The sequence below is a fragment of the Andrographis paniculata genome, unplaced genomic scaffold (genome assembly GCF_009805555.1).
Source record: "Andrographis paniculata isolate CXL003 unplaced genomic scaffold, ASM980555v1 Contig54END, whole genome shotgun sequence".
Taxonomy (NCBI): domain Eukaryota; kingdom Viridiplantae; phylum Streptophyta; class Magnoliopsida; order Lamiales; family Acanthaceae; genus Andrographis; species Andrographis paniculata.
The window spans coordinates 3,260,408-3,272,010 of NW_026137589.1; the positions used below are offsets into that span (position 1 = coordinate 3,260,408).

General features: G+C 32.8%; 2 protein-coding genes across 4 annotated transcripts; one reads left to right on the forward strand and one right to left on the reverse strand.

Moving 5' to 3' along the window:
- The first annotated feature begins 125 nt into the window (after positions 1–125).
- Positions 126–4,544, forward strand: LOC127255668 (early nodulin-93-like). Of its 2 annotated transcripts, XR_007839695.1 has the most exons (5): positions 126–268; positions 670–731; positions 2,028–2,103; positions 2,249–2,387; positions 4,401–4,544. XR_007839695.1 is itself a non-coding variant. In XM_051281330.1 (4 exons), the coding sequence occupies exons 1-4, from the start codon at positions 157–159 to the stop codon at positions 2,329–2,331; spliced, it is 333 nt and encodes a 110-aa protein (XP_051137287.1). In that variant the 5' UTR covers positions 126–156; the 3' UTR covers positions 2,332–2,524. The 2 variants fall into 2 exon arrangements, 1 of the variants encoding a protein (XP_051137287.1); XM_051281330.1 differs by lacking the exon at positions 4,401–4,544 and having other exon boundaries at positions 2,249–2,524.
- Positions 147–9,268, reverse strand: LOC127255660 (endoribonuclease YBEY, chloroplastic). Of its 2 annotated transcripts, XR_007839694.1 has the most exons (14): positions 8,561–9,268; positions 7,518–7,769; positions 7,345–7,440; positions 6,787–6,964; positions 6,612–6,680; positions 6,392–6,492; positions 6,211–6,303; positions 5,755–5,826; positions 5,235–5,354; positions 5,103–5,153; positions 4,390–4,578; positions 3,696–3,886; positions 3,522–3,569; positions 147–815 (listed from the first exon to the last, which is right to left on the reverse strand). XR_007839694.1 is itself a non-coding variant. In XM_051281317.1 (13 exons), the coding sequence occupies exons 1-12, from the start codon at positions 8,939–8,941 to the stop codon at positions 3,719–3,721; spliced, it is 1,770 nt and encodes a 589-aa protein (XP_051137274.1). In that variant the 5' UTR covers positions 8,942–9,268; the 3' UTR covers positions 3,380–3,569; positions 3,696–3,718. The 2 variants fall into 2 exon arrangements, 1 of the variants encoding a protein (XP_051137274.1); XM_051281317.1 differs by lacking the exon at positions 147–815 and having other exon boundaries at positions 3,380–3,569.
- Positions 9,269–11,603: the final 2,335 nt, after the last annotated feature.

Genomic DNA, 11,603 nt, shown 5'->3' on the forward strand with positions numbered 1-11,603 from the left:
TATATATGTATATATAAGAATCGGTGCACAAATTAGTTTGCTCCTCTCCTGGTTTTGGATTTCGGAATTCTCAAGTAGTTCGCCGCCGTTGAAGAGCTGCGTCGCGAATCGCGATTGCCGTTGTTGAAGGTATTTTTGGTGCCAGATTTGGGGGAAATGGGGATTCCGTCAGAAATTAAGGATTTTCTCGCGAATCGGAGGAATGCTTTGGTGATTCAATCTCCGTTTGAGGATGAGAAATCTCTTCGCACAAAGCAGTGTACTCAAGGTTGACTGATCCGTGTTTTTTATTTTTTGGTAATTATTGTGTTGTTTTAAGGAAATTATTAGAGGAGTCTTTCTGATTTCCCCATTTTAGTTCGTTTCTATTTTGTTTTATATTGATTGCATCAGGTACTTTTGTTCATTCTCTGGCGGTTAGGTACATATCGTGGTTTGCGAGAGAGTAGATCGTGTATTTATTTCTTCTAGTTTTTGTGGAGAATTTTCAATTTTCATGTGATTAGAGATTGCGTGCTCCTTCTTGTTGATTTCTGATACTAGTCGATAGTTAGGGTTTGTATACAATTAGGATTCTATTGATTTTTTTGAACTTTTTAAGTCTTCAGAAAAACAAGTTCCTAAGCAGAAAACTAACCTGCGTCTGTCATCATGTTTCCTGAGTTGCAGAATCGGTGCGCGCAGGAGCCAAAGCTGCTTCAATTGCATGTGTTGCCAGCGCTGTCCCCACTGTATGCTATTTTTATCTTCTTACCCTTATTTTTATTTTGTTCTCTTTTCATTTATGGATGAGATGTTTCTTGAGAAGAAATAACCTATAACCACAAAGATATGTTAATTCTTGAGAGGAAAATAGCAACCAAATTCCATAAGAACAGAGTTTCAAAATCCTAATTTAAGTGAATATGTTACTTATATTGAATAAAATACAGAGGATGTGAATTGTAACCTCGAAACCCTAATTGAAGAGAATGTTATTTTATCACACCAATTCGACAGGATATGATAATTCTTCAAGTTAGTAAGTTAATCTCTGTTTAAGGATAGTCATAGGCAGGCTTAAAAAGTTAGAGAAAATACGCGACTGAGATGAATAAGATACAAAGATGTGGTTATAATCTCAAACCCAATTGAAGAGAACATTATTTTATTACACCAATTCGACAGGATATGATCATTTTCTAATTAGTATGTTGTTAATCTTTGTTTTAGGATAGTCACAGCTGGCTTAATAAGTTAGAGTAAATATGCTGCTGGGATGAATAAAATACAAAAATGTGGTTATAATCTCAAACCCCAATTGAAGGGAACATTATTTTATTACACCATTTCGACAGGATATGATAATTTTCTAAATTAGTATGTTAATCTTTGTTTAAGGATAGTCACCAGGCAGGCTTAATAAGTTAGAGTAAATACACGACTGAAATAAGTAAGATACAAAGATGTGGTTATATTCTCAAACCCTTAATTGAAGGAAACATTATTTTATCACGCCAATTCGACAGGACATGATAGTTCTTCAAATTAGTATGTTAAGGATAGCAAGGCAGGCTTAATAAGTTGAAGTAAATACTTATACTAAGAAGAATAAAATAGCGCTAATCACTTACAGTTAACGTAGCATTAGACAATAAGTATTCACCACATCACAGAAATGATTATGATGAATAAATGAACGTTAACTGGAGCGGTGTGATCGTAGAATTCTGTATTTATCTTTTGAATATGCGAGTAATGATGATATATGATTTTTATATAAAATGGAGCTTTTGCAAAGCTACAGGTTTTGAAGTACGATGTATATAAGAAGAGAAAATTGCCTAAATTTGATTGAGCATAGAAGCCTTGGTACATTGAGTGCTATTTGACACTGATTTTCCAGGCTTCAACTTATTTGCTAATAGATTATTGATCGAGTATTGTTTAAACCAGATTCCACCTGGTTAAATTATTAGTTACTTAATGGTGTTTTGTATTGTCATTGGTGCAATTGCTTCATAATGAATCCCAATTCCGATTTTCAGTTGGTAGCCGTTCGAACAATTCCTTGGGCTAAGGCAAATTTGAACTATACAGCACAGGCGTTGATTATATCTGCTGGTATGTGAATTTGGATGATGTTTATTGAACTTGGCACGGTTTGTGGGAAGCTTAGAAGAATAGGGACTCTATTTCTTTTAGTTAGAAGAATATTGGTATCGATTGCGTCTTACTTGTTTATGTTGTCGATGATGATGATGAGCAGCGACCATAGCAGCGTATTTCATTACGGCGGACAAAGCTATTTTGGAGTGCGCAAGGAGGAACACTCACTACAAACCAAGTTAATCAAAGATAGCGAATTCGAGCTCTCGAGACGTCATGCTTTTCTTTCTATTGCCAAGGTGCATTTACTCAACTCCCTTCTCTTTGTATATATTTATGTATTTTGAGTGGGACTTTCATTTTTGTGTCAAGATTTTTTGAGACATTTTAAGTTATTATAAGTTAAAATAAATTTGGGAATGTCTCTTTTGACTGAGATATTGTGTATATGCATGTGTGTGTGTGTGTGGAAGTTTTGATGAATTATGTGCTGAATTTGGTTGTAAATATTTGTTGTCACCTAATCATTCAAAATATTGAGACAATAGTGAGGACAGTCTCCGATTACACATATTTTTTTTTCAAATATTTTTTTGACACGATTCATTTATAATAATTTTTAGTTTTTTGAAGAAACACCTTATTAACTGTATATGTTCGTTTAGACAATGAACTTTTAGAAATTTTGGAATTTTAAAATTTGAAAATAATAAAAAATTAATATTCAATATGATATTTTGTGAGTATATATATATATATATACACATTTGAGGTGATTTTATTTTTTTTTTGAAAAGTTAAATGCTGTTAAAATTACCAATTATTATGTAAAGAGAGTTTATATTCTCTCCTTGTAAAACATTACACTATATTACATATTAACTTTTACTATTCTCAATCTTTAACAATTCTAAATTTTAAACCAAACATCAATATTAATTTATTTTTTTTATTTATACATAAACATTTAACAAATTTACACCAATAATGTTTACAGGTGATTTGCAAATTTACTTTAAAATTCAATAATTTTTTGTTATTCAATATATATATATTGATATATTTAACGAATTTACAATATGATCGATATATATTTTCATTATATTTCTACACTGAGACTTCAATGATTCAATATATCTCATATCTTCTACATTATTCAAGAGTATAAATCAAAATTAACCCATAATCCAAATCTATTAATTAACTTATTTTAATAAAATACTCCATAGATATTTTATTTAACACTAGCATTCTATCTGCATTCCATGCTAATTTAAATTAATATTCATAGCCTAATCATCATTAAATATTAAAAAAAAATAAATTGCAATTCATTAATAACCAACACATAATAAAGCATAGTCATCATTTGAAATTGGATGCATCAATTTACCTCAAAACACAAATAAAAGAAACAGGTGACAAAAAACTACCTTAGATCTTAAAATCAATGGCAGCAGCAAAGATCAGATCAGACCACCCTTCAATAAAAACAAACACGCACAGGCTATAAATATAAAATTTAAATCTGATTGAGTCATAAAAAATATAAAATTTAAATCTGATTGAGTCATAAAAAATATAAAACAAAAAATAAAAATGATCACCTTACTGAATCAAATATAAATGATCAGAATGCGTATCGATATATTGCATCAGCTACTCCATCTTCGTCGTTGCTGACGCCAATTACATTCGCTACAGCTTTAGCTTTCTCCGATCCATTGCTAAGAGCAATGCCTAGAGAAGCCAGCTCGAGCATCTCCACATCATTCTCTCCGTCACCGATAGCCATCACCTAATCACAACATCTTTCAAGGTTATCAAATCTCGATCGCAGACAATCATCTATTGTCGAATATTGAATAGTCATACCAAATAAATCAAAATTATGATTGCATAACAAAACAAGAGGTACTTGGGGTATAAAGGATAATCATATCTACGTTGCACTTAAAAACGATTCATAAATTTGATCTATGGAATTTGTATATCCATGTTAGGTTTCTTTCTTTAGCACATATAATTGACGGTGTTCGATCTTCGCCCAAACACATGAATGTCGATCTCTATATATGCAGACTTGCTTATATTACCTTAGAGTTGTAAAAAAAAATGTTTAAATTTAAATAGTCGAAGCTAGGAACTAGCCAACATAGTAGGTTTGTCGAAAGATAAGAATCAGGCAAACAAACAGGCAAGTTTGCATAATTATAGACAAAAAGAGGTCCCAATTCCCGAATACTTTATTATATTAAGAGATGCTTTGTTCAAATATCAGGAGATTAGCAAAGATAATACCTCTTTTGCAGAAATACCGAGATGATCAAGAAGCACTCTCACACCATTTCCCTTCGAGGTCCCAGGCGGAACGATTTCAAGCATATCCGATACTGCTTGGACAACGGATGCACGATCCCCTACTGCTTCCTCCCAGTATGGTCGCAAAGTACCAGAAACTCCCTCAGTAGTGTCTAAAAAGAGCAGTTTCTGAAATGGCAAAATAGTCAAGCAACAAGATCACGGCACAGAACAATAAATGAATCAGAAGTATCCAAAGTTAGTTATCCACCTCGATTATATTGAGCTCTGTGGGTAAAAATGTATCTCATTGGCAGGGGTAACTCAAAATCTAGGTATTGCCATTTACCTCTATGTTTAAAAATCACATAGCATTTATTATAATATATATACACATGTTTTAAGAAATGAATTGACTACATACACAAAAAAATGCAAACTACTTAACACATCCAAAATTGCATGAAATATGACAGGAATTTTTATGTTGGATTTGTCACTGTTAATGTGTTTGATCAGAAAAAATTTTATGAATGCCACAGAGCCTGGTCAGGTTTAAGTTTTAAAAATGGAAACAGGGTAATAAAATGTGATGTAAAAATTATATGTTATGGTACATACAGTTAAACAGTTAAAAGGTCCCACAGATCCCAAGACAACACACAAAATTGCGCTCTTGACGATAAGATACTTTTCTTAAGTTCTGATCAAACCTGTACATTTCCAGTCGCCAGGAGCTGCTTAACTGAAGGTATGATCTCCGCCTGCAAAAAGGTTTAATGTCAAAACACAAGTTACCCGAGCCTCTGGGAGAAAGAATGCTAACATAATCATGAATAAGACACCTTCGGCTCATGATATACAGTGTGCAACAAGTCCACAAGAGGGTGTTCAAACAATGTTAAGCACCTGTCCTCGCTGAAGGCAATAATTGGAATTTTATGCTCAATAGAGTATTGAAGCGCCTGTAATACATAAGAACGTGAACATCAGGATATTTGGTCAAAAATCGATCAAAAACAATGCCTACTCAATATTCATCCTAATTGTTGGCCATTTATGCAGCTGAGTTTGAAAACTACATTTTAAAATAATTAAGGAGATAAAATAATATCCTGATCACAAATAAATAGCTGACATAAACAGGGGTAGCATATTCAACGGCCATATTCATCCTCTGATTAGGTCATTTATCCACAAACAATAAACCATGAAGTAAAAAACAATCAACCATAACCACTTGCTTGATTAACCAATATGAAAGTCAATACTACAAATTTACCCCACACCCAAAATAGGCGCAATATGTACACCACTAATCTCATTAGTCATTTCACATCAGCAGGAAAAGATATATGTACCCACCTCAATGCAGACATTCGAATTCAAATTCCTTCGAAATATTTCCTGACCATGCCTGCCATAGACAAGCAACCCCTGAAATTCAGAATCAAGGAGAAATGGAATGAGAAAATTTATATTTGAAAAAATTAATCTCATCCCAAAATTTTCTTATCCATCCATAGTGAATAACGAACAGCATCAGCCCAATTCCCACATCTAATCACCACCTGTATATCACATTGTGCGGATTCTTTTTCTTTTTAAATTCCACATAATGTGATACTCTGCCTTTCCAATAATCTGATTTACACGAACCAACCCAAGAACACTATTTGGGTGTCTTGACAGTGTGCATTTATATCATTTGCACGAAAGAATTAAGAATCTTGCTGTAAGGATATAGGTGATGAATTACAATTAAGTCATGCCACAATATAGTGTATAGTAAATATGCATTATAAGTAGAAAAAGGTCGACCTGTACAAAAATACCAGGAGAGAACTCCGAGACAATGCCATCACTACCAGCCAAATTTACCGTCTTCAAAATACGAATTACAGCTGGACGAGACTGGATTGAACCAATAAACGGAAAACAAGAATCAGTATCACGCAAGTAGCCACAAAATGTACAGCTATAAGCATTAACAATACTGTACTTTTCCAGTAGCTATCACAATTTTAACACCCCTTGATGAGGCTTCTTTTAGAGCTTCAGCAGTTGATACAGAAATTTGGCTTCGGCTGTTTAGTAGTGTACCTTGTGCAACAAAATGAAAGCGTATGTAAGACTCAATGCTAACTCTGGCAACATGTATATGCGTGGATAAGATATGGAGAAGAAAATACCAAAAAATCATTATGTTTGTAATATATTACCATCCATGTCACAGAAGATATAACCATACTTTGGCTTGTAAAATCGGAGACTGCCTACTCTCTTCCTGTCTTTTGAAAATCGAGAAATGTAATTTTCTCTGGGATATCAAATAGAAAAATGGCTATAAATGGTGGCATGAGTCTTCTCATTAGAGCTGTATCAAAAGAAGTTTACCATCTGAATACACAAGATGTGTACTTCCATTTGCACCAGCATCACATGCACTTTGAATCAGACCTTTCCCTTTCCAACCAAGACCATTTAATAAATATTCTTCCTCATTCTCCATTTCTTCTTCTGCCTCGTCACTTAGTTCATGATCAAATCCCAAAAGATGCAGTAATCCATGAACCTGTAGGAACATAAAAATCATTCTCTGCAGGACTTAAGATCAATTGCGCTTGCAATTTATTAATACTTGGGAAGCTGCATTAATATCCACATCCTCTAAACTGCTTACTGCCAACCTACTTATGAACATGCAACTCAGCATCCAAAAAGATATCAAAATGCATGAAACTCATTATTTTCTAGAAGATAATCACATATCCCATTTTAAAACAAAAACAAGAAAGAAATATACAATACACAAGAAAAAGGCTGGAAGGAAAATAGCACAGCTGTGCATCCAGATAAATGTCAATTCATCTAATATTGATTGAACTTCCTCTTATGTTGTAAGAGGCAGCCATATGGGTGATATTACTAAAGCTATAAACGTTTGAAACCAACCATGAGAATTCGTATTTCATCAATAAGTGTGTGCCCCCTCTCCTCTGCCTGGCGTGCAGCTGTCTCAACAGAAATCACAATGTCTCCCATCATTAGCTGCAGGAGAGTAATGCTTGTCAGTTGGGCAGAAGATATATATTTGTACAAATGAATGACAACATGAGTTACTTTACAATGGGAAGCTTGAGTTCAGGTATATGTTGGGACATTGAAAGGACATCAGTAGCATGATCTTCATCTCTCCATTCCTTATTAAGTTTCCTAATGAACTCATCATTGCAAAGTAGTACCGAAAGCTCAACAGTCTTAAAACAGCCAACATCATGTATAGAAGCATCCCTTGTTTTATATTCTGAATCACTTAATCGCTCGAATGCTAACTTCATTGCCATTGGAGCATTGAGACGCATCATTTCTGCAATATCCTGTAATAAGAAAACAATTAGAACAGAGTCAATCAGAAATTAATAGGAAATCATCTGCAATGACACTTAAGCACTTACAAAACTCTCAATTTCAATAGAAAACTGATCTGGAAGTACTACAGGTGTCAGAAGCATCATTCCAACAGAAATGACAAGATTACACAATATGAATCAGAACTGGATGTATTATCTGCAAGGTACTGACATTTTAGCTACTTTCTTATGGTTTCACATTAAACCAGAATGAAGATTCACTGTATTCCCGCTGCCTACACTTTAACATGCGATATCTTAAAGCTGTCTATCACATCTCATAAAGCAGATGCAAGTTACAAACATCATCATCCTAGGGTGGGGGGTTAAAGGAGATTACTCCTCCCGTAGAACTTAAGATAAAACTTGAGTGCATCACAAACGATGGACAAAACAAACAAGAATACCTTTACATACAGAACATAGATTGAAGGCATATCAGATGCATACAAATACATCAAATGCCAACTTATACACGGCTGCAAAGCATTGCAAAACTAATATATATATATATATATATATATATACCGCCTGCACTTGGAAGCATTTAGAATTAGAGAGCATTAATGAAAAAAAGGGCAAAATGAGGGAGGGAAAGAGAGAGAGAGAGAGAGAGAGAGAGAGAGAGAGAGGAAGAAGAAGAACAGCAGTAATTCAGAGCAGCGGCAATTAGATGTTAATGGAATGCACACTGAAACATGCTAGTAAATACAAGTGCAAACTATTGAAAGTGTAAACTGCTATAATCGAAATCCTACCATAATCTCAGGATCTTCGGGTAACTGTTCTTCGAGGCAAATCCTCACACTCAGCTCGAGCTCCTTATCCTTACTCTTCTTCGCCGCTCTTCTCCCCCTGAACTTCCGATATTCCCTCTTTGCAGCCGCCGCCAGGGCGAAACTGCCATTTCTGCTCCTGAATCGACGCGCGATGTACGAGTTATCATTGCTAGCAAATCCTCTGCTTCCAACAACAGAGACAGACTCCGAACACGACATCGACACCTTCCAACCAGGACGCGGCGGTTGATGCGGAATCGTCGAAGGGAGATGAATGACGGTAGGACATGTTAGGGAAAGAACACGCGCCGCCATGGATGGCGGTGAAGAGCGGAGGAGCGGAGAGACGCGCGAAAGCATCCAATCGGCGATTACCTGAGTTTCCTGAAGTATTTGGAGATTTTGTAAACAGAGGTTTGGTTTGAACGTCAGAGTCCTCGACGGCGGGGATGGAAGCGTCTCTCCTCCGCTTTACGTGTGCAATGACAAATTTATCCTCAAAACAATATACTGTATATACTTTCGAGTTAATTGGATTATAGCCCATACAGTAAGTATAATTGACACATTGCCCCTGTAAAAGTCGAAATATAATATAGTCACCCCAAAAAATTATTGACACGAGCTGGTGGCTTTTCGACTACAAAGACATTTTGTTGGTAAATGAGCTTGTATAAGATATAAAGAGCATATTCTTTCAGTACTTTTTTTTTTTCAGCTTCTTTTTGGTTAATATTACAAAAAAAAAAAAAAAAAAAAAATTACTTCCTCCATTTATTTAATAAATTTATATTTATATATTACATAATTGTGCGTAACGCTAAAAATACTTTTATATTTAAAAATTATTCTGTTGAAAAATATGAAGTGAAAACAGACTAAATATATATTTTTTTTCACAAAATATATTATATTAAATACTTAATTTTGTATTATGATATTTTCATTTGAAGCATGCATAACCACCACCTATTTTGGTCGTCGCCATCCCCACCTTTTCTCCTGCAGCTCTGTCCATGCTAGCCAGCGTGAATGGCGCATTGTACATTTGTTTTTAAATAATTAAAAATAAAATAGACGTTAGATATACTAATATTTTTATAAAATAAATTATAGAATTTGTATATTGTATGTTAAAAAAAAAAGCATACGTAGACACTTACGCATACATATGGCCACATTTAACGTAGCGATTAGTCATAATGTGTTAATTAACTCTATTCAATACATGAAATATCAATGATACAATATAATATAAACATATATAACATGAACTGAGAATATATGGTAATAATTTATGTACCACAAGTATTGTAGTTGATCTTAATACAATATATATATATATATATATTAACCCCACACATTCACACAATACGTGCACCCATTAGAGATCAAATTCGAAACTTTAACCCCCATCCCCACCCACAAAAGAAAAATATTTTACAACTTGATCTATAAGAATTTAACGGTTATATATTACCATAACTAAATGCACGTACAATGAACACTCGTTACTCTTCGAATACGTTTTGAATAAATATATATAAATGTATTTTGTTTGTTAGCTTGTTTTGTGGATAATTGAGTGGGGTTGTGTGTGTTTGTTTGTACTTGTGTTAGTGTTTGGATTGCACCAAAATAGTGTTTGGACTGCACCAAAATAGGTGGAGGGGCGTGGCTAAATTGACCTTAAATAAATAATAATGAATGAATTATATATGAATTTAAATAGTTTTGAGGGGATAAATGGTATATAAATACATAAAAATTAATATTTTTAATACTAAAAAAATTATAAAAAATTTGGCTTGATGGTCAATTGACCCCTCAAACGTACTTCCGTCCCCGCACATAACCCATTCAATTATACAAGGAAAAACACAAATTTAAAAACATACAGGGACCTACACATTCAATTCACTCACGGAAAACAAAAAAAATAAATAATTTTATCGGTTAGTAAAATTGTGTAAAATTTTTTAATATTCTTGCCCTTTAATTTTATGTATAAATTAATTATATATATAATATATTTATATTTTAAGTAAAAATTAAAATTATTTTGGTACGAACAAATAATTATTTACTAAAATAATATAAAAAAAACTTATAAATAAACAATTGAAATTGGTCAAAATATACTTCAAGTTGGACCTAGGGAATACTATATATGTATATATGTTTATTATTAAATACTATATATGTATATAATATATGTTTATTATGAAAATCGAGAAAATCAAAATAATCATTAACACATGCAGACGCAAACATAAAAAAGGCAAAATCTTGTTAACTCATTTCTATCACAATGATACTTTCTCCGTCCTATATCTATCCATCAATTTATTTTTTATATAGAATTTTAAAAAAATTATTATTATATTGAAATATATTAGAAACAAAAATAAAAAAAACTAAACTAACCTTATTAATATTGTATGATATAAAATTAATAACATTTATGTATTATATTATAAATTATAAATGTATTTATAAACTTAAATAGATAGTACAATTAGATTGAAACCAAAATGAATAAATGAATAAAAGTAAGTATATATTTTGGGCGGCCAACGGGCCAAGCCATGTTTTCAGGTATCAATAATTAAAATAAAAAATAAAAAATAGATAAATTCTAATTTGCGGCCCAATAAATTATACAGATTATCCAATAAAAACAAAGAAATGAGGCACAATCCCCGAACCCCAACAAAGGCCCCTTGCCGCTGCAACCCATTGGCCTAACTACAAATGAATTTCAAACTTTTCAATTTCTAAGCCTCTTACATTACCAATACATTTATTTCTCTTATATTTAGCACAAAAAAATACTAAAAATATCTTAGAACTAGGAAAATAATTATTTTTTAGTATATTTATACTGTTCATTGAAATTAAATAAATAACTATATTTTTAATTTCAAATGTTTAGAAATAAAAATTTTGTGCAAGACAAACACCATTAAATGGACGGACCACCAAATGGGTTAAATGCAAAATTTATGAAACTATAAGAAAT